This window comes from Schistocerca gregaria, chromosome 4, assembly GCF_023897955.1.
Source record: "Schistocerca gregaria isolate iqSchGreg1 chromosome 4, iqSchGreg1.2, whole genome shotgun sequence".
Classification (NCBI taxonomy): Eukaryota; Metazoa; Arthropoda; class Insecta; order Orthoptera; family Acrididae; genus Schistocerca; species Schistocerca gregaria.
Window position 1 is genome coordinate 312,457,563 of NC_064923.1, and position 23,999 is coordinate 312,481,561.

At 42.7% G+C, this 23,999-nt stretch overlaps 1 protein-coding gene across 1 annotated transcript in view; it reads right to left on the reverse strand.

The window, feature by feature from the left end:
* Positions 1-6,584: 6,584 nt before the first annotated feature.
* Positions 6,585-23,999, reverse strand: part of LOC126267058 (odorant receptor Or2-like) — a 50,571-nt gene continuing 33,156 nt past the window's right edge. The window contains exons 4-5 of the mRNA XM_049971897.1: positions 22,463-22,618; positions 6,585-6,702 (exon numbers count right to left, since the gene is read on the reverse strand). Coding sequence (XP_049827854.1) covers positions 6,646-6,702; positions 22,463-22,618 — 213 coding nt within the window. The 3' untranslated portion in view covers positions 6,585-6,645. The remainder of the gene's footprint in view (positions 6,703-22,462; positions 22,619-23,999) is intronic.

Consider the following 23,999-nt stretch of genomic DNA (forward strand, 5'->3'; position numbering starts at 1 on the left):
GAAGCCATTTTAACTGTGTACTACGCTGGCGCTCCTGGTGGCGGAATGGGAATCTTATGTAGTACATGAGTCAACTTTTTGCTACAAAATGGCGCATTTACGACTTCTGTAAGTTATCTAAATAAATTTCCGTATCATTCCAAAGTTATGAAATGCTTTTCCACTCACCCTGGACTCATAATAGCAGTCTCGTGGTAGCACCTGCGAAGAATTCTGGAAGTGAGCACTTGACTAACATAGCACAGCACGAACAAGACTTCGACACCTCATGTGTCTCTGCAATCGATGCTTGCAATATGAGGAAGGAAGCTCCAGATGAGCGTCTCATCGACTTCTATGGGATTAGTCACATAGCTAGGAAATGAATTAGGAATGCCGGTAACCATAACATGGTAAGGAAACATCCCGGAAATTGCCAGAAGTGGTTCAGGGACACAACCAAAAACATGAATCATAACGGCAGGGTATAATTTGAACATCACTCCTCCTGAATGGAGGCCGACTGGATTTTATCGTCTAATAGACGGTGAATTTACTAGACGTGGGGCACCTGATTGGATCAAGACATTGAAAGTCGTTGGCCGCGTTTTTCTGAGAGGAAATATACCGACTTCTGCCTTTGATGCCTCATGGAAATTAGTCAAATATAGCTTAGGATGCACGAAACGGATCTGAACGCGAATTCGAGTCTTGTGGCTTAACCCCATTCTGTGACACATCGGTAAGTTAATACTTGCTTGGGGTGCTAACCCAACGACCTATAAAATCAGCTCTTACTATAGGGTTACATAATATCGCTTCTTGTGGCAGGAATAATTCTCGTGACAATGTTACTGGGATTTGGAAGAATTATTGTTATTATCATTAACATTAAAAGTTAACAAAGCTCCCCACAGAGCAAACATCTCTCCACATCTCTACAGCATCTTTCGTCTTGCGCAGTTCAGATGCACAGCGAAGCCAAAGAGTACCTTGCGGTGTCTAACCGTCTAGCACTTTGAGGGTTTTTTTTCTTTTTTAAGTTCGTACATGCTACCAAGATAATCTTTCACGAAAACAAAGAAAGGAAAAACCTTGACAGTCTCCATTACAACCACCTCTGTTACGCTTTCAGTGCTGTAGTCTCTATTTTTGCTACTTCTCATGCACAGATACTGCAAGTGAGATGTAACAAACTTCTAGTGTCTCGCATGTTGTTAAGAATATGATTGTTTTTTAAGAATGAAACTAACTGAGCAGTATCACTTCTTTCTGTTTGCTGTTCTTTCAGTGTTTTTCTTTTTTCGACTAGTTTGCAAAGGAAATGTCTTACCCATATATCGGTACACATAGAGGATGCGTGAAGATTTTCTGCAAATTTTTATGGCTTTTCAGATTATGTCAGTGGCTAACGTAAATATGTTGCTGTGAACTAAAATTGCAACAACACGAAGTCGGCATGCAGCCATCGTCAAACAGGCATGAGGTGTACTACACGCTTGAATATGAAAATAATTAGTTTTTCAGCTCCCCTACAAAAGCTGGTACGAGAAACACTGTCCCCACAATCTTTATATAACGGACAGTTATACAAAAGGTTTCTCACTCAGAGACCATATCTGAATGTTGGTTGTTTATGAGATGATGGCGTTTTGGCTCTAGTTAGAAGAAGAAATCTCTACGAGCAAGTGTCAGAATTCGACAGTGATGAGATTTTGGTCTATCGAGCTTTCATAATACTACTACTTGAGCTGATCGGGCTCCCACGACTCTAATGTGAACGTGGAAGCTATGGATTCAGGAGAGTCAAACAAAACACCATCTCAATGGCCCCACGTGACTAGTGCCTGAGAGGAGAGACAAATCGCTCGTTTGCCGGTACTGGCTCATGCAACCACGTTCAGACTTGTTTACACCAAGAGCGTCATGTATAGTGCGACATCCTCTGGAGGACTAGCAGCCAAGAGGCGATCTTTGCTGTGACTTCCCTTGATGCAACAACAGATAGGCTCACTGACTGTGGTACAGCCAACGACACCAACGGAGCAGGAGTGGTGCCAGGTCCTTTTTTCAGACGACTCCCTGCTCTGCATACAGTGTGTTGATTGATGTATTCGTCCGTGAAAGCTCCGAGGTAAGCGAAAGATGCGTGGTTGTATTCGTCATCTTCATACGGCCCAGCACCTGAAGTGATCCTACGGAGTGCTTTGCCTCAGATAGCTGGAATTTGGATAGCAGTGATACATTTACAACGCCCGTGGCAGTCCCTTATCTTCGTGGTCACCGTGATGTTACCTTTCAGTGACAACATAATACATGCCCACATGTTGTTGATGTTGGACAGACCTACCTCGATACAGAAGGTGTTTGGCTGTAGCCCTGGCTAATATGTGCTCCACATTCTCACCCATTGAAGACAAATGATCACGGGTTGCCTAGTCACTGGCCATTACGACTGATGAACTAAGGTCCAGAGCTGAAATAGCAGTTAATGACACATTGGTATGTGCCAACTACACTCAGCACGACTTGAGCCACAGCAAGGTCAGAGGTGCTGTTGCTGCTAGATGTGGCAGTTCTGTGAACTAGTTTCAATATCTCACATACTGGAAAATTACCTATAAATTCAGTCATGTGTTTTTCCCAACATATCCTATAAGGATAATAGGTAAATGTCAGTAATTGCTATCCTTCCTCGTGCTGCAATTTAATGTAGGTATGCTGTACTGGACAAGAAACGCCTGTCATTAGAGATCTTCTTGTATTGCATTAAATGGAACAGGAGATCTAGAAACGGCAGGGAGGCTTCGTCCCTGCCGTAGCCCTCAGTGGTTCACAGTCCCACAACAGGCTACAGCGGTCCACACACCCCACCGCCGCCCCACAACGAACCCAGGGTTATTGTGCGGTTCGGCCACCAGTGGACCTCCCCCCCTCCCCCAGCCCCTCCCCGGGAACGACTCACACGAGACGAGTGTAAACCCAATGTTTGCTCGGTAGAGTAATTATGGTATACGCGTACGTGGAGAAAGTGTTTACGCAACAGTCGCCGACATAGTGTAACTAAGGTGGAATAAGAGGAATCAGCCGGCATTCGCCGAGGCAGATGAAAACCCGTCTTAAAAACCATCCACAGACTGGCCGGCAGCGGACCTAGACACTAATCCGCAGGGCGGATTCGTGCCGGGGACCGGTACGCATTCCCGCCCGAAAAGCAATCCGTTGGACCGCACGGCTAACCGGGCGGGCTAGAGATCTTCTTACTTGTCATTATATTGCTGCTCCCACAGACAAGCATCATCATATTGAATTATCATGATCCAGTGTGATACAAAAAATTTTTAACATATTGTTTTTACAACTCGATAGTGCAATGTTGCAATTTCCTTGTCGTACAGTCGTCTTTACACAAGTACTACGACAGCGTCAATACATCGTCATTCTTATCAGCACAGGAATTGTTTACCTTAATTCTAAGAATACGAGATAATGGAACGAAGTTTCGGATTCTTCTTACGAATGTAATATTTTCATTTGATTCGTTCTTGTATTTTGCTGAATGCTGCAGTGTCAAGATGCTTCATTATTCATAACATTGCAGTTGTTAAAAACAGCTGCTTGAATTAAGGGAAGAAAATCAAGTGACGAGTTCATGGCCAGATATATATATATATATATATATATATATATATATATATATATATATATATATATGTGTGTGTGTGTGTGTGTGTGTGTGTGTGTGTGTGTGTGAGTGTGTGTTTCTACGTTTGTGTGCTAGGTACGATCAATAACCATTTTATCGGCAACAATATGAAAATTAGTTGAAACGCGATAAAAGAAATAAAAAGATATCTGACATAAAATTGCACTCACTTTCTCCATATGTCACGCATGACCACCCATTAGATCACACTAGCTGACGTCGTTACGAGAGCGCTAAAATGACCTGACGGTCTAACATTGTCAATTAAAACACAAGTAAGTCGAGAGGAAACTAAAACGGACGCACAGGAACATGTGGCTGGTTGATCACTTACGAGAAACACAGGTGAGCCAACCTCACTGATAACACATTAAAAACGTCGCCCTAAAATCTTAGGGAACAAAGCAGACATTGCACAGCACCTTTAAAGACGCCCCACACTCGTATTACTGTCATTTAAAAAGGAGGCAAAGCGGTGGACAAATGAGCCGCTGCCACGCGGGATTAGCCGAGCGGTCCTGGGCGCTGCAGTCATGGACTGTGCGGCTGTTCCCGGCGGAGGTTCGAGTCCTCCCTCGGGCTTGGGTGTGTGTGTGTTTGCCCTTAGGATAATTTAGGTTAAGTAGTGTGTAACCTCAGGGCCTGATGACCTTAGCAGTTAAGTCCCATAAGATTTCACAAAAAAAGTGAGCCGCTGCTCTCTTGTCTGAATACAAAACAGTCTACTGAAATGTGGGGCACCGTGATATGCACGCCCCAAACACCGCACATTGGTGGGTCATCTCGCTGAAACGAGTAACCATGCGTCATAGGGCTGTGTCCAGTATGAAGACGAATGGGAAAGATGACATTTGGTCTGGGTGGCTGGAAGGAGGTACAGCGTGGCTGTGTTGTGCACTTCACAATAACGCAGTTAACTGCTTATCACTTTCAGCTACCGTTCTTCCAATCGACATATGGCCCTGTATCTCAACAGTGAGGCGATAGTTTGTAGGAGGATGGCACACCGAAATACCTGTGGATCATCTCACCTGCCATTTCATTCTCCTTAATATCCATGGGCCCTGGCACCCAAAAAAGAGAAATCGCTTCCACATCGAAGACAGTAAAGTCCTGGGGCAGTCAGACCTTGAGGATATGATCATGGGAAACAACAGACCAACTAACGGAGTTCCATTGTTTTGGGCAATCCATAAATACAGCTATATAGTTGCGGTGTTCTGTTTAAACATAATAAAATAATGTATTAAAAACAGATGCAGGATTGCATCCTCTTCTGAACATTAAAAACAGATGCCCTGTACTGCATTCAATCTAAAATTACTCTAGGCCTCTGCAGTAACCAGGATGGCAGTCGATTAAAACCTTGTCTTTGAGGCTGTACTTGCCTACACCAAGTGACTACAGCACGTACTTCACACGAATGCCAAACAGCCTTGTTGCTCGAGGATGACAACAGAAAAGGCGTTCCACAGCTGGACAAGGAGGAGTATGATATGCTCGTGAATTGAAAGCAGAGAGAAACTTACATGCCTGATGTACGACGAGAAGTTTTCAGCGCATGATGAGAGAGGGTTCTACAGCCTCAGCACAGAGACTGGGTATGAGGCTGAACCCGTAAGCATCCGCTGACAGCCTGTCCCCCTCATGGTGGACAGCGTCAGCGATCTTCGCATAAGATCTTGCTGAACCATGCGCTGTGAAACTATAGTCTAGCCAGTCTAACGTAAGCTCTAGAAAACTGGAGCAGGGGCATTCTGTCCGCTCCACAACACCTGCAGCTAAGGCACATTAAGATGTACAGTGCTTTCTGGGTGTGGCAACCGCTATGGTATGAAGGCAAAAATGAGGCCCAGAAACTTCACCAAGTCCTTAAAATTGAGAATGGTGCCCATCATATGCAAATAGGGAAAATTAGAAATCAGACTAGAATGATTAAAACGAACACACAAACTTATCAGCACAAAATTGCAGACCGTTTCTGCATCCCACTTCTCTAACTCTGCACGGTTAAGTAGCAACTGAGGAGTCGTCGTTGCAGTATCGAAGAAGCAGTTGATTACTGCAAAATCGTCCACGAGTAAGGAGGACTGTTCAGGACTCCTCACCATAAACGTTATATTGTTTATACCTGTAGCTGCGGCAATGTATAAGGTGCTCCACCACTTCCTGAACGCTGCCTCTATCTTCAAACACCTCTAGCTGGTTGAACAGTGTCCAGTTAGCTCTGTTGACGATCCATATTGGTGGCTTCCTTTGAAGTATTGCTTCATTCAGGCAAGTGGATACAGAGAGCGCACTGAAAACCCCCAGTAAAAGAAACGGCCATTGGGATGGGTTATTCTTTAAGTTCTGTGAGGACCACCACATCTTGTGGTGGTGGATACAACGAGCAGGTAGTAATCCTCTGACCCAAATTAACTATAGATGCAACTGCATTCAGGTCATTAAACAAGGAGAGAAAGGACAGAAGAAATTTTTTTTTTCATGTATTACTTGATGCATACTTCATCAGAGACAGCAGGTTGATTGAAACATAACAGCACTAAGAGTGCATCATGTACAGTTGTTTCCCCTTAAGGCTATATGATGTTATGCAAAGAAAAATAATGCTTTTTGTTTGGGCTAGGTTACACTAGACTCCTTATTTGCAAGTTTTTAACACACATAAAATTTATTGATAAACTTTATAATATTCTGGGAATGTTTGCTCTGATATCATTTTAAAGCAACCTAAAGGCTGGTTCATGCATTTGAGCATAAAGGGTGACAGTCATACATGAAATTGTCGTTTTATGGAACATCATTCATGGTGTATATATATCTAGAGTTTCTTAGACTAAAATTACAGGCCCAAAACAGTAGATTTGTGGCACTGTAGTGAAGCTTGTTGTCCCAACGATGACTCGCTTTGCTTGTGTTGTCAGGCAGAGAGAAAATATTGGTGCTGTTAGACACTGTTAACGGCTGTTGTAGTTGCGAAGCACAGCGTAGTATGAGTATCCCGCGTTGAGGAGCTGAAACAGACCGAGAGGCAACGGACTTAGACAAAGCGCAGCACTAATATTTCAAAATTCTATGTAAGTTGCATCACAAAGTGTAGCCCGTATATTCGTCCGAGGTTATCCATATATCTGTTAGTGTATGGGATTTATTTTGATATTTGTGGTGTGCATACCGTAAGACCTTCGGTACACACACCATCAGATTATTTTACTTTTCGCTCTAGCGAAGTAGGCGAGAGTCAGCAATATGTCTCGTGGCCTTATCGTGGCGTGTTTATCTTCTGCCGTTAGGTCAAACGATAGAAATGCCATTTGCACGCTTAGAGTAGCAGATTGACGGTGACCAACTTTAAACAGAACTTGATTAATTTTCACACACCTTTATTAAAATAACAAAAAGCATAAAAATAACTTAACTTAGTTCTGGACGCTATTTACAATTGACAATCTGAACTTCCTTTGGTCGTGGTACGTTAATCTTATTCTCACATATCTCTGATACTTGACAAAGTGTCTATTCACTTCTTTTCATGGCCATGTACAGGAATATGATAATCTTATTAGGCGCAGACTGAAACTTGACTGTAGATTAATGCAGACTAATGTAGAATGACTAGACGGAGGGCTGTACGCACCTTATAATACCTAGCGCGTTCAGGTATCACTGCGCGAGTGTGATCCGCGAGGAGAAAAGGTTCTACGTTAGCAGCAATCTCATTGGCTGCGTTACATATTAATACGCGGATCGGCGGAAGCAGAATTTGGTCCGTCTCTATGACAGCGCCATCTCGTAGTGCGGAGACGGACGAGCGCTGCGCTTGCGCTGCTGTGCTTAGCGGGGCGCGCTCTAGTGGGAACTACGCGGAACTATGTACACAACAGGGACCGATGACCGTCGCAGTCTGGTCCCTTGAATCCCCCAAACCAACCAACCTATGTACTCAACAGTATTATAGTGTCTAATCTTCGGAGAAAGCTTTGTATTAATTTCCATTCTTGCGGAACAACAGTGAACATTAATTGTCAAATCATTGGGTACATATGGACGCATTCGGCGAATCTTTGCGCTAACGACTTCACGAAATCCAAGCATAGCACTTACTGAAATTAGTGTAGTGATCCTTGTATAGAAAACTGTGATGCTGACGCAGAAATGGCCGTATTCCACAACATAGGATGCCAGTTTTTGTCCCAAATGTATTCACAATACCTTTGTTCATTTCACCATCATACAGAACTTTTGGTCCGAGCCGAAACCACGAGAGACAGCCCCAATATCATCAGACAGTATACCTTGACTCTGTTTAGACAACACAATGAGATCGTCTGTAGACATCCTTTAGCCTTACTCGTCAGGTAAATGTTAAAACCGAGCAACGTTAAGCATCCTTCACGAAACCATCTCCTTCCACTGTTCCCAGACCAATGGCACTGTTGTTTACACTTCTGAACGCAAGCTGTAACGGAGGTCCTCCGCAGTCGATCGATAAACTAAAAAATCGGATATGGTATGGAATGGCATGGGATCAGGACACCGTAGTTGACGTAATACTCTTGTTATCAGAGAAACAACGATTCGTTTTCGTCGCCGTGCTTCGCGAACGAACAGATTTTGTTGGTTTTCGTTCATCCTGGAACACCCAAACGGTTGATTCAAATGGTTCAAATGGCTCTGAGCACTAGGGGACTTAACTTCTAAGGTCATCAGTCCCCTAGAACTTTGAACTACTTAAATCTAACTAACCTAAGGACATCACACACATTCATGCCCGAGGCAGGATTCGAACCTGCGACCGTAGCGGTCGCGCGGTTCCAGACTGCCAAACGGCCAAACGGTTGTAGTTGCCTAATTCCCTGCTCTTACAAACATAGTTCCCTATCAGAAGTATACAACAGCCTTGCCTCTGTTGATACACCGGTTCCCGTGAGATCACCGAAGTTAAGCGCTGTCGGGCGTGGTCGGCACTTGGATGGGTGACCATCCAGGCCGCCATGGACTGTTGCCAGTTTTCGGGGTGCACTCAGCTTCGTGATGCCAACTGAGGAATTACTCGACCGAATAGTAGCGGCTTCGGTCAAGAATACCATCATAACGACCGGGAGAGCGGTGTGCTGACTCCACGCCCCTCCTGTCCGCATCCTCCATTGAGGATGACACGGCGGTCGGATGGTCCCGGTAGGCCACTTGCAGCCTGAAGATGGAGTGCTTTATCAAAAGTATCCGGACATACCTATTAATGCAGAACTGACCACTAGATTTCACGAGGTCTAGTTTAAAAGAAGGTGGGCAGTAACATGTTGCTAGTATAGAAGCAGTAACAACAGAATGGGTCAGTCAGGAGAAATCGGGGGTTTGAAGCGCGGACTGGTCATTGGATATCATCCGAGTAACAAATCCGTCATGAACATTTGGGGAGACTTTCATGTACTGACGGAGAGGGGCCACACATCATTGCAGAGGATAGTTGTAAGAAACTACGTGAAATAGACGGAAGGGATCACTGACGAGTTGCAAAGCGCTACAAGTAGTTCAGCTAGCACAACGATTGCGCATAGGGAGTTGAAAGGAAGGGGTTAGAAGGGTCGAGCAGTTCCTCATAAGCCACACATTTCAGCAGTCATTGCTAACCGACGCTTACTGTGGTGAAAAGACCAACGCAAGTGGACTGTGGGTGGAAGCGAGTGGAGTGAATCACGCTTTACCAAATGACAATCTGATAGAAAGGTTTGGGTTTGGCAAATGTCTGGTGAACGTTACCGGTTATCATGTCTAGCGCCAACACTGAAGTATGACAGAGGTGGTGTTTTTCGTATTTGAGTGTCGTCCCCTTACTGTACCTAAGAAAACACTAAATGCAAAACGGTATCAACCCATTTTACGGCACTGTGTACTGGATACAGGAGTGGAAAAGTTTTAGACGATGACTGTGCGCGTCAGCATGACAATACACCCCGTCATAACGCAGCATTTCTGAGGCAAAGATCTTCCGACAATAGCATTCCTGAAATATTCTGTAGACCCACATCATGTGTGTACGAACATGTCATTTTGAAAAATTGAGAAATTGTATCTCAATACCATGGGCAACAGGTAACAGATCTGGACGCAGGATGTGCGTGGCTTACTTCTCTGCTGTCAGAGATCCCTCAGAAACTATCACCCATGACCCAATGTCGCCACACTCTATGACACGACGTGTAACACCGCCATGGCTCTCCAAAACACTGCAAAAAGGAGTCTTCTCCACCATACTTACCTACGATGGTCATCGATGGTAGTGTGAACCACTAGTCATAGCTGCACACAGCGTGACGCCCTTGATCAGCTGCCCATGCCTCCTGCTCATGGCACCAGTCCAACTACAACCATTTGCGTTGTGGTGCTAACGGTAGCCAACATAATTTTCTGGTCCAGCTGCTGCTAACCTCCGACCTACGTGACTGAGGCGCAACACAGCTATGCTCCCTTGTTGTGGTGAGATATAGTCGACTGGAGCCTTGACAATGAGCATGCCTTGCCTGATACTCCCATGCAGTTTGACACTGGGCTACTTTCACAGCCAAATGCCCACAAATCTGGATGTTTCCGCTATTCCACCAGCCAGCCTAATCGAGACCGACAATCAGGCGCATTTCAAACTCCGTCAGGTGCAGAAAATGCTATCCCACACAAGTATGCGGCATTCTCTTTTACTTCAAAGTGATCACTCAACATCTTACACTGTTCATGTTCTACATATGTCCTACCAGACCTGGCAACAAAGCTAAACACGAATAATACTAATACATTATATCCATCCAGAGGATTGCTATTTTAACATTTTTTTAAAGTCTTCAATCTCCTGACTGGTTTGATATGGCCCTCCACGATTTCCTATTTTGTGCCGTCCTCTGCAACTCAAAAATGGTTCAAATGATCCTGAGCACTATGGGAATCAACATCTGAGGTCATCAGTCCCCTAGAACTTAGAACTATCTAAACCTAACTAACCTAAGGACATCACACACATCCATGCCCAAGGCAGTATTCGAACCTGCGACCGTAGCATTAAGTTTGTCGCTGTTCTGATTTCTGCTAGTTCTCATTACTTTTTCCAGGACGGCAAATCCCATGAACGTGTCTTGATTTTTCTTTAGTCTTGCTTCCATTATCAACCGCAACATCAGAATTGCCACTCCGTGGCTTTACCTCTCCTAAAGCCAACACATTCTCAATTTCCTTTTCTCTTCTTCTGTATATTATTCTTGCCAGAAACTTGGATGTATGAGCTGTTACGCTTATTGTGCTATAGTTCTCGCAGTTGTCAGCTCTCTCAGTCTTCCTAATTGTGTGGATGATATTTTTCCGAAAGTCAGATGGTATGTCACCAGACTCATAAATTCTATACACCAACGTGAATAATTGTTTTGTTGCCACTTCCTCCAACGATTTTAGAAACTCTGAGGAATTGTTATCTATCCCTACTGCCTTATTTGATCTTTAGTCCTTCAAAGCTATCTTAAATTCTGATTCTAATACTGGATCTCCTATCTCTTCTTAATCGCCTCCTGTTTGTCCTTCATCAAAAAGTGGTTCAAATGGCTCTGAGCACTATGCGACTTAATTTCTTAGGTCATCAGTCGCCTAGAACTTAGAACTAATTAAACTTAACTAACCTAAGAACATCACAAACATCCGTGCCCGAGGCAGGATTCGAACCTGCGACCGTAGCGGTCATGCGGTTCCAGACTGAAACGCCTAGAACCGCACGGCCACACCGGCCGGCCTTTCCTTCATCAGACAAATCTTCCCCCTCATAGAAGCCTTCAATATATTCTTTTCTTTCTGCTGCATTTAACAGTGGAATTCCCACTGCACATTTAATTTTACAGCTCTTGCTTTTATTTTCACGGTAGATTGTTTTGACTTTTCTATAAGCTAAGGGAAGTCCTTCCGAAAATCATTTCTTTTTCGATTTCTTCACACTTTGCATGCAGCCATTCCGTCTTAGCATCTCAGCATTTCCTGTGTTCCATTTCGTTTTTTTCCATTCCTCAGCGATTAGTATTTCTGTATTCCTGAATTTTCCTGCACTTTTTTGTTTCCTTCTTTCATCGATCACATGAAGTATTTTTTCTGTTACCCATGGCTTCTTGTATTGTGATCCGAGTCTATACCTGTTCCTGGGTACGCCTTACAATCAAGTATGTGATTTGTTAATCTCTGTCTGCTCATGATGTAATCTAACTGAAATCTTCCAGTATCACGAGTCCTTTTCCATCTCCGCCTCCTGTGATTCTTGAACAGAGTATTCGCTATTAATAGTTGAAATTTATTGCTGAACTCAGTTAGTCTTTCTCCACTCTCATTCCTTGACCCAAGCCCACGTTCTCCTGTAACTTTTGCTTCTACTCCTTCCCGTATAACTGCATTCCAGTTCCTCATGCCTATTGGATTTTCATCTCCCTTTGCGTACTGTACTGCCCTTTCAACGTCCTCATATAGTTTCTCTATCTCTTCATCTTCAGCTTGCGACGTCGGCATGCATACCTGAACTATCGTTGTCGGTGTTGGTTTCTTGTCGATTCTGATAAGAACGATCACATCACTGAATTATTCACAGTAACACACTGTCTGTCCTACGTTCCTATTCACAACGAATCCTACTTCCGTTAAACGATTTTCTGCTGCTGTTTATGTTATCCTATACTCATGTGACCAGAAATACTTTTCTTCTTTCCATAGAACTTCATTGACCCCCTACTGTATCTTAATTGTGCATTTTCATTTCCCGTTTCAGATTTTCCAGCTTCCCTACCACGTTCAGGCTTCTGATATTCCACGTCTCAATTCGTAGAACGCTGTCCCTTCGTTGTTTGTTCAATCTTTTTCTTATGGTCACCTCCGCCTTGGAAGTCCCCTCCCGGAGATCCGAATGTGGGACTATTCCGGTATCAATGGAGAGATCATCTTGACACTTTTTCAAGTACAGGCCATATGTCCTGTGAATATATTCGTTGTGTGACTGTAATGCAGTCGATTCTATTGCCTTCTGTACCCTCATGCCGTTTATCATTGCTTATTCTTCCGCCGTTTTGGGCATTTTACCACCCCAAGGACAAGAGAGTGCCCTGAACCTCTGTCCGCTATCCGCCCTCTTGAAACACATTATATACTGTCAAATCGGGTGACCAGAAACAATGGGATGAATATAAAACAAGACTTCCAAGAAAGTTGTGTGCTATCACGTCGGAAGACAAAATGAAACAGTATTCGAAGATTTGTTTATCTATGTTGGTAGTGAACCGGTCTAATAGTAAAATTATGAATTTAAAAGTTGATGACACCGTCAGTTGATGATTTGTTCACTCTGTGACACGCTTGGCCAAACAGCGCTCCGTACTCCTGCCTAACGCTCAGAGCGCATCGGCTAATGGGGCTGAACGGTGAGGAAGTAGAGGAAGAACACCGTTAGAAGTAGGCAGTAGGCTCATGACTCGTGAAGTAATTCACTGGTAGTTCAAGCTGTGTTAAATTTAGATTTACGTTCCGTATCAGAAGCACTGTGTTGTCTACAAAGTTGTAAAAAAAATAAAAGTGAGGGAGCCACATTGTGGTGCTTTTTTGTATTGTTTGAAGGCCATCCAAAGTGCTTATTGCGGCTTCGCAAAATTATGAACTGAAAAAAAACATACAATGGAACGCCATTACAAAGACGACATGATGCACTTATCCTCTGACGATCGAGAGAGAGAGAATGCTGAATGCAATGAAGGTGGCCATAAAAAAAGAAGAAAAAAACCACTTACAAGTACTCGTAGTTACACTTACTACCGTGTTAAATGTGATGATGTAGCATTGTGACTTACATCCTGTCCACATGTATTTAAGTATTATAACGAGTGACCCTGTAAGTCTAAGACGAATATGATATTTAGACAATATAAAATGTGATGTACATAAGTTCACACATGCGTGTCCCTGATAATGACAAATGTCCAAATTAGTTAATCACACGAATTAAATAAAAACTTTTCATAACACAGCCCACAGATGACCATATGTTCATTTATCTTTTAAAATAGCTATTATGGTTCAAATGGCTCTCAGCACTATGGACTAACCTAAGGAAGTCACACAACACCCAGTCATCACGAGGCAAAGAAAATCCCTGACCCCGCCGGGAATCGAACCCGGGAACCAGGGCGCGGGAAGCGAGTACGCTACCGCACGACCACGAGCTGCGCACAGTTATTACGACAATTTAAGGAAAAAAGTAGGACACAGCTAGGCTATAAGAATAATTTCAACTTACGTAATTTTTTTCTTGGAAGTTATTAATTACATTTTCGTTTTAGATTATGGCTACATCTGTGCTATCCGTGATAGGAGGTTTTACAATATTCTCAAAAATTTATGTCATAGTGTTATTATATTTGCACTCTAGACTTGGCAAAAGAACCAATTGAATAGGAATATTCGGATAATGGTCGGGGCTGTTTGAATAAAGTTAATTATGGGCACATAACGATTAAGGTACAAAGATTTTTAGCTGAAAACAATCCTAATTTCTGTTTAATACTGATTAGACCTAATGATACAATGATAATGTCACATTAAAATAAATTAACCTTTGTGAAATATTCCTATTCTTGTATTAAACACCTGCAGCGTCCACAGTGAAATTGCTTGCGACCTCACGCACCGACACTAGGTGGAACACTTTTGCCGTTGTACCCACATACCTTTATTTTCATATGCAGGTGCAGCACTTGATCACTTTGCTGGCAGAATCAACATTTGCATTCCATCGTCTCATCTTAAAAATTATTTAGAGGTGCAACATCGTCAAAACTGCAGCTGAATCGGTATCAAAAACTTTTCTCATAATTTTGGTAACCATCTTCTTGAATAGGACTGCACCAGCCCTTTCTTGTTCTATCACTCGTTTCTTCACGTCAATATATTCATTAACCCTTGCAGAAAGAACTACACCAGTCTCTTCCCGCTGTGTCCTTCCTGTAATGTTTGCTGTCGCTCTGGACAGCTAGTTTGGAGGCTGCAATACACACGTCTTTCTGTGTGAGTGCAAATCCTCTTTTTGCCTAATATATTATTCTATTGGCTAGAGAGGTTTCTAGATCTTAAAAAATATATATTTTGATATCCATCACAATTACCACATGCATATTTCTTTGCTAAAAGAGTACTAATTGCCATAATTTCACGTATTTTCTTTTGATAACGTCGGTACAAACTCGTAAATAGCTCTTCAAAAGTATTACTGGGTTCTAATATTGATGCCCCTTTCACAGCGGCTTCAACTGCCTCCTTTCTCGACACCTTGTCCCATTCCATTCTGCCTCTTTTCCTTTTTTAGATCCTCACCGTCACTCACCATCTGCAGCAGTGAAGATATAATTCGCATGATATTACTAAACAGAAAATATTTTTTAAATGCATTTTATCTCATTTTCAATCAGTTTTCCACTAGCTTATTGTTAAAGCCCCGCACTCAGTTATTCATATAAGCCCATAATACATTTAAACGCCATCTTGACGTTGTTCCGCAATACACCAACCAGTATGGCGGAGGAACGCCGCAACTTACAACATGTCTTTCATTTCTCACACACTGCAGGAAATTCCTAACGAATATCAACCCCAGTTTTAGGAACGGCATAATAGGCAGATCTGAATCACTTAGCCTTCTACACTTTAAACCATTCTTGAATAAATTTCTGAAATCACAAAACTAAATAGAATTGTTCACTGGAAAGAGAAGACTTTTGACGACCACGGTCACACACGTAATGGCGTTTCATCGCTGTTCATGTCACGGCGTATGCATAAAGGCTTACATTTATTCATACAGTTCCCCTATTCAGTTAGCCCCTCTCTACCCTACATAAGTACTTAAATATTTAAATGCAGTAACAGAAGTATGCTATCGATTCACATGAAACATAATCACCGTCTGGTTTACATTTTGCCGTAACAAGCGACTAAATATATACAATCTGTTTCTTCAGGAGGGAAATGACATCGAGGAGCCACCGCTACAAGTCAGCTACAAAATAGCTCTCAGAATCGCAGGGAGTGGAAGACCATTTTGTGATGGAGAGTACACAAAGGAATGAGTAGTAGAGGCAGCGGAGGTTGTGCGTGCAACCGAAATGTCGAAGCTTAGCAAGTCGCACTTCCTCGCCACACAATGGAACGCCGCACTTGTGATATGGTTGCAGATGTACAGCGTCAGCTGACTCACAGGGCATCCAGGTTCATAGCATTTTCCATGGCACTTTACGATTCCACTGCCGTGTCCACAGCCAAGCTGGCGACTTTCGTGCAGGGAGTAAACGCCGAGCTTGAAGTGTCGGAGGAGTTTCTCAGTTTAATTTCACGTAAGGTCGCTTCTACTGGCGAGGACATTTTTTGATGCTGCGGATAGGGCAATTGATTCTTTTGAAATGGAGTGGAAACGGCTGGTCAGCATCACAACAGATGGTGCACCATCAGTGCGAGGAGAACGTCGTGTTCTTACTAGCTCCATAAGGGAGAAATTGGAATTTGTCAGGCCCTCATTGACAGCTGCTGTTCATTACCTGATATGAAGAGGAATTGCGTGCCAAGTCAGCTAAAGTGAATGATGTAATGGAGGTTGTGGTCCCCCATACTGAGACCTCTTACTTATAACGAAATCTTGGTTGATGTCGAAGCCGAATATGCCGATGTTTCCTATCACTCTGAAATTAGGTGCATAAGACGTCGACAGTTCTGAAGAGATTCCTTAATTTACGAAACGAGATGGTAGCATTCCTGGGCATAAGTAGATGGATTGGTGATCTCGCGTTTATGGAGAACATCAACAATTACCTGAATGCATTAAGTGATTCAACCCAAAGAGAGAAACATTTAGTAATACTGGGTGAGTCTCTAACTATCCGAAAGTATCATAGTAGCTGAAAAGTTTGTGGGAAAATGTTGCATAGGACAACGGGGGCCATAATATGACGTTGGTTTCTTGTGGGGTCGCGTCAGAAATATGAAGGCCAACTTTTTTTATGGTATGCTGTAGCTTGGTACTTATAGCGGCTATCGAGACGAATCCAATGATGTTTAACAGTAAGGTCTTTGGAGGTCAACCAAGGTCACAAATGTGGCATGAACTTCCATTTACAGGTGTTCGCAATGATGACCATTGGTATCATCTTCTGATCATGAATTGACTGGTATTCCTTATCGCTTGGGCACTTATCGAAGCACATCCTCTGACAATTCTCTCTCGTAAATCGTGCAAACAGTAAATATTCGCGGAATACGGCGTATCCATCTAACGTGCCACTAACATGTAAACACCATTGGACGGTTTCGCAATACAATACTAATAGGAACGGTAAGACTAGTAACGTCGAATCAAGCGAATGTGAACCATGTATTCGTTCGAAGAACAAGTCGATATGCTTCTCATTTTCGGAGAATGCCAACGATATTAAGTGAGATCTAGAGACTTATACGCCGAAAGATATCCTCAACGTACCCACCCACACGTCGTAAATTTAAATATGTGTATGAGAAATTGAGAATAACTGGATCTTTAACGCATCGGAAACATATCCGGCTAAGGCAGTCCTCCACCATTAGATGGCAGGTGCTACACAACGCTTCACATTCATCTGCGGGACACTAACAGCATCCCAAAAATATGGTCAGCTTTCGTCTGTGAGTTACTGGTAGTATAAGAGGCGTATGATAATTTCAGGAAGACTTAGAGGACGTCATGTCATTATTTACCCTCACAGACAGCTGGTAGATGCCACATGACACTTGTCAGAGATGGTCAGCCCAAGATAGTTCCGCTGTCTTGGCCTGACAGCTCAATATTCATCTGACATCTAACACGTTAACGGAGTGGATAACATTGCAGCTGACTATCTGTCTCGATTACGGACAATTTCTTCCACGTTGGATTGCAAAAGATTAACAGATTAACAAGAGTGGGAACCGACAGTTCAAACTCTACTCATGGACATTCCTTCCAACCATAAAATTGCATGTCAGTGAATCTCAGGGTCAGAGGTCAGTATCCTTCGAGATGTGTCTCAACACAAGATCCGACTGATCCAACCCACATCAATGTAGCCATCACTCTTTGATCACCGACACCATCTCATGCATCCATATGTTAGACTGACAATCTGGCTTGTCACTGAGTGCTTTGTGCGGCCTAGAGTCAGATACATCAGAGTCATCTGCTGTGAATGGACATGTGAGTGCCTCGATTTTCAGCACAGCAAGGTGGCTCGATAGATGCGGTTTCCCCTTGAAATATTCGAAATACCACATGGGCGCTTCCATCATGTGCATTTAGACCTGATGGGACCTCCATCAGAATCAGAGGCGTACACATATCTTCTGCCAATGGTTGACGCTGTGCCTCTGATAGATATCATGGTAGAAGCAACTGCCAAGGTCTTCATAATGGATACCACGTTTTTATTGTCCAAATTTTATCACCAAGGATCAAGTATGCCAATTCGATTCGGCATTCTCCACCACCCTCTGCCATCACACAGTGGCATACCACCCCAGAGTAATCGCCTGGTGGAATGATGGCACTGCATGATGAAGACAGCACTCATGTCCCACAGGGCACATGGACTGAAACTTTTCCATGGATGCTTCGCAACATTTGTGCATGCTCTTCAGGGATGACCTACACCTCGCTCACAGAGATCCTTTACTGTGAGACTCTTACACTGCCAGCAAAACATTGTGTTACTGAGTCCTGCACAACCTCTCAGATCTCCCCACAATGGAGCAACAGGTGGAAACCCACATTTACAATTCATTGGTGCCTTCTCCATCTGCGCACTTGCCCAAACACCATTCACACACAAGAGACTCATGGATTTCAAGTAAATGATGCAGTATGGACAGCCTTATAGCCTCCTTAAAATAGATCATTCCAAGTAATAGGTTTTGACAGCCACAAATGCCATACTGATGTCAACAGCAACCTATGACAGTCTCCATTAACAGATTAAATACATCCTAGGTCCTCATCACAGAAGAAGATACAAACAACCTACTGGATGACAACAATCTGGATATCCCTCACGAGAATGGATCATGAGCCACTGAACCTGGAACACACATAGTCAGAGTATGCCGTTTTCAGTCAGATGAAGTCAAAGTCAAATTAATCGACAACGACCTCTCCGTGGAAACAATACATACTGTCCCAGACATCAATACAAAAACGATCGCCACTAGTCTAGTTAGCACCTTCTACCTACTGACAACAGTAGACTTCGCGGCAGTGTCTACGCAGCTCTTCCTGACAGGTGAACTAAGGATCATTCTGCCAGTTATCACTCGGAGCAGTTTGCTAGCCTCGTCTACACATCCTAGTCACCCGCCAATTACAGACGATTCAACATTGTTGCCAGCAGTGGAAGAACCAACGTCAGCCCATCCACTTGCGCTTCAGACGGCCACATCGCCTTTCCCATCGAATGTGCCACACCAAATGTACGTAATATGTGTGCAATAGCCAGTGACGTAGATTGATATGCCTTGTAGAATTCGCATCATATTCAAACACTTTGAGGGGGAAGGCGGCAGAGAGGCGACGGACACTGTGTGGGGACATCAAGGCAAAGAAGATCATTAATCAACTAAACCGAGCAAAGGTGTGGATCGTCTGCGCTTTCGACAGGCAGTTCGTGATCAGCGATGAAACAGAGAAGTGGCTTCCTATAATGTTTCAACCTGTAACGCTTTTCTTTGCGTGTTGTTCGTGTATTTCCTTGCACTACTCGGAGGAAAAAAATCGTTCATATGCTCTAAGCACCATGGGGTTTAACATCTGAGGTCATCAGTCCCCTAGACTTAGAACTACGTAAACCTAACTAACCTAAGGACATCACACACATCCATGCCCGAGGCAGGATTCGAACCTACGACCGTAGCAGAAGAACGGTTGCGGACTGAAGCGCCTAGAACCGCTCGCCCACAGTGGCCGGCTCGGGGGAAAACATCTACTAAGGTTAAGAAGTTGGTTTTCATCTTTGGGGTAAGTTCTATGCTATAAAAGTAGGTCGTACAACGCTAAAAACGTGTTTCCTTTACTTAATGTTGCTGTTTACCTTCACTTCTCTCTGATGGGTGAACAGAAACGCCACATTTTTTTGTTTTTTATGTTGTGAAGACATGAGCTGGTTCCCAAATCTAACTCTAATTTTAAAGATAGGCACTAGACGTGAAATCCCGTATAATTTTTATTTTCATATTCCTTTTTAAAATTATCATTTTTTTCTTTTAAAGTTGAAAAAGGTTTCTATTCACCTCATTTTATGGTACCCGCCGCTGGTGTGTGCATGTACGCACAAAGTTGCATTAGCATCCAGACATGCCTTTTGGGTGCTTCAATTTTTCGCTTATTCTGATCGTAATAGGCTCTGGAAAGTAACTGGAATATAATAAAACGAACGAATTACTTTGTGACGACTCATTGAAGGCCATGGATAGCTCACGCAGAAGTAACACATGACACTGATGTAACTCGGAAAGCCTGTCAGTATTTTTAGCAACTCATCGGGTATAACAGTTGAACATACATCAATTGTCACCTACAGATAGATGAAAAAATCACTTGGTGTCAGTCAGTCAGAGGAATGTAATTAGCAGCAACTAGCAATCGGCACGCGAGCGTAAGGAGGAAACGGACACTCGATTTCTTCGTCGACGTTCTCGAAGAAAAATAGATGATCAAACCAACTGAAATTAAAAAGGCAAAAAAAAAAAAACTGTATCCATCCTCATTTAGTGATCACTTTACACGGACAGCACTAAGAATTTACAGCCAGGCGACTTCTTTGACGTAGTGGTGATAAATTATACACACAAACGTTCATAGTAAACCAGTTTGTTAGTGAAAACCGAATCAAAACCCCTATGGTAGTTCTTGCTGTTAGGCCTCTCATAAAGACAGAACTATATGGCTGTGAACTTCAATTTATGATTTGTATAGAAGAAGAAGACAGTATTAATCTTCAGAATCTGATAATAAAAATCTCGTATGGCTCAATGCCCTGCTGCAAATCTTTCAATTGGACGCCACTTTGGCAACTTGCGTGTCTCCAACACAGCCCAGTTATCCACCCAAGGGATCAATAGATTGACATGGAACCCGAACCACATGTCCTTTCTGAGGAATCTCCACATCACTGAGAGGTAAACACTAGATTAAAAATCACACTGAGAAAGCCATGGTCGAATCGGAACTCAAACTGTCAAGCATTCTTGCACCAAGAATGAGGTTTACAGTTAGAACGCCGGGACGGACACATGCTGTCCTCGAGCTTCGCTACTCTTCGAAGTGTGGTGGCTGTTTACCATTTTTCCCGCCAGATACCACTTCTTATGTAGCTGACCAACTCGTATCTCCCACCACTGCTACGAGTTATCACTCAAAACGGCATTTAAATACGAAACAGGTAACGATAAGTAATTTAGACATTCATAATTACTTAACCGTTATAATACATATATACAGATCGCGCATGTCAGTTTACCTGTTAACTATACCAAAATCCCTACAGTCGTTTCTGAGATGTGCCTGAAGACGCAGACAGGAACTGCGGCGCGGGACGTTAATTTATAATATGTACAGATTATACGATTAGGAGGATTATGCTGCCGATATGAAATGGATTTATTCAATTAAAAGCATAAAAGCAGTTTGTACAGAGGTCATCCTGGGCAATGAGTGGCATTTTCTTTTAATGATTATAGGCTGCATTTAGAGTCGTATTTGCGTTCCATACGCATTATACAAAAAACAATGAAGTCTATATAACTTATAGAAAGTGTATGTAATGGTCGTACTTCTCGAAATTCAGCCTCTATCCCCTGAAAGTTTCACAGGGTGTCCAGAGAAGCGGTATGTAGACGTCGCCCATATGATGTTAATTTCAATAACTCCACATCATGATGGATACGTCATCTTTTGAAACAGGAAATGTGGAGATCAGTAAACGTAATTTTTCAGTCATTTGCATACTGTTATTGATGTGCATAACTTGCAAGTATTCACATTTAAGATCATGAAAAGAATAGATACCAGATCCTAGGAGAAATAGTTTTCGCAGTAGAAATAACGAGCGAAAATCTTTATAATAAAAAATAGAATCTATATGAAAAAGCAGAAATGGAAAGCAGTTGCGCTTAGAAATATGCCCGAATTTTAGGTTTCTGTAATGGTATTTGACTGTTTGGGTGTTCACCTATAAAGGTTACTATTTATGTACGGAGGTCAAAGTCAGGACAATCAAGTTGTACGAACCATGAGGACACAGTTAGTCGTCACACCTACGGTACTAATGGTGTAATTCTTTAAAATATATGCTGGTGACTAATATGTACAATGGCTTCACAGTTTCGGTATTAGTTTGAAGCCAAGATACTTTATGACAGATGAAGTATAAATCCTCAATCTGTAGCACCTCCCTAAAAATGAATGTCGGGATACACAATAGAAATTTTCATACAAGCTTGACGTTTCCAAGCTAGAGAGCGATCTATATTAGTGCAGAAATAGAAGTGCAACTTCTAACAGCCAAGATCGCTGTTGTGCAGCCTTTATTGTGATGACCGGTTTCAGCAAACTACGTTGCCATCATCAAATCTTTAGCACTACATTTCACTGAATGTTGACTAAAATTCTTATATCATAGAACGATATTTCATGAAAAGTGTATCAGCAAGTCAAGCTTAAAATTACTGTACCGAGAGGAAGGTGGCCCTCTGTATGGGGTAGATGCCGCCAGCGGTGAGCGTCAGCGGCTTCTGCGCCCTCGCCATGACCACCAGCAGCGCTCGCCAGAAGCCGGCGCTCGCGTCCGGCCAGCCACAGCTGTAGGCCCCCAGCGACACCGCCTCTCCCTGCGAACACAGAGCCCCAGCTGCTGCCCACGTAGTTCCTTCTGTACACTCGTCCTATACGCAAGTGACTTAGGAAGGAATTACAAGTAAAAGTGTTCAAAAATGGTTCAAATGGCTCTGAGCACTATGGGACTCAACTGCTGTGGTCATCAGTCCCCTAGAACTTAGAACTACTTAAACCTAACTAACCTAAGGACATCACACACATCCATGCCCGAGGCAGGATTCGAACCTGCGACCGTAGCAGTCACACGGTTCCGGACTGCGCGCCTAGAACCGCGAGACCACCGCGGCCGGCAGTAAAAGTGTAGCTGGCCTCAAGTCGACTATGACTTTAAGAATGTATAAACACTGGTATCAACGACCTTGACTAGTTGAATACAGCGCTTCTCGTCAGACAATGTTAAATTCGCTATTTAAATGCCACGTTTTCTCACGAACTGTTGAGTACATAAATATGGTGTTTTTTCCCATGTTTTGTGACTGTATTGTTCTAAAATCACTTTAAAATAACAACTGGAAAATGATTTTTTCCCTAAACACAATTCTTTGGTGTAAATTTTCACAATTTTAATTTCTTGAATTTTAACTATTACAGTAAATACTAGTAAAGTAGAGCTACAACATCATTGTACTATCTTTGTTATGTGGTAAATAATTCATCGATGTAGATTCAGAAGTTTCTGAGAAAAAGGGGCTTTTATACTGAAATATGTCATGTTGAGAAAATTGAGTTTAAAGAAAATATTTTAATATACAGCAAACTGATACATAAAAAAATATGTTAGAATCCTCCTGAATGGTAGTCCTCATCTCCTCCTTCATCTTCCTCACCCAGTGCTGCCCTCCTTCTCTTGGATCTGGCTTCTTTTGACATATAGTTTGTTACAATCTCAGCCTTCATGATTCGCAGTTGGTCCAAGTCCAGCACACTTTTAGTGCTGTTGTAACCTTTATGAATGCCAGCATATTCCAAAACCTGTAGTCTTCCAGAATAGCCATAATTAAAAATGAGAACAACATCCAAAACACCAAGTTCAAAGACTGACCTTCCAACAAACACATTTTTTGGTATCCTTGACCATACAACATTGTTAAATGATTCATTCGCATTTTATGTTTTGCCCTTGACACATTTCTTCAACAGCTCTGTTTGGGCAAGATCCTGAAACACAGGTTTCATGTCAAGCATAACAGCATTTGGTATAGTAATTTTGTGTGAGAAAGTGTCTGCTTTACCCTCCTCTTTTGCCTTCAAGTATTTACACCATTAAGAGGAACACGGGTTGTGTATTGGTACAGCATCTGTAGACAGCTTCTGAAAATAAATTGCCCAAACAGCTCTCTTCATACCATCTAAATTATCTCTGTTACTTCTAAT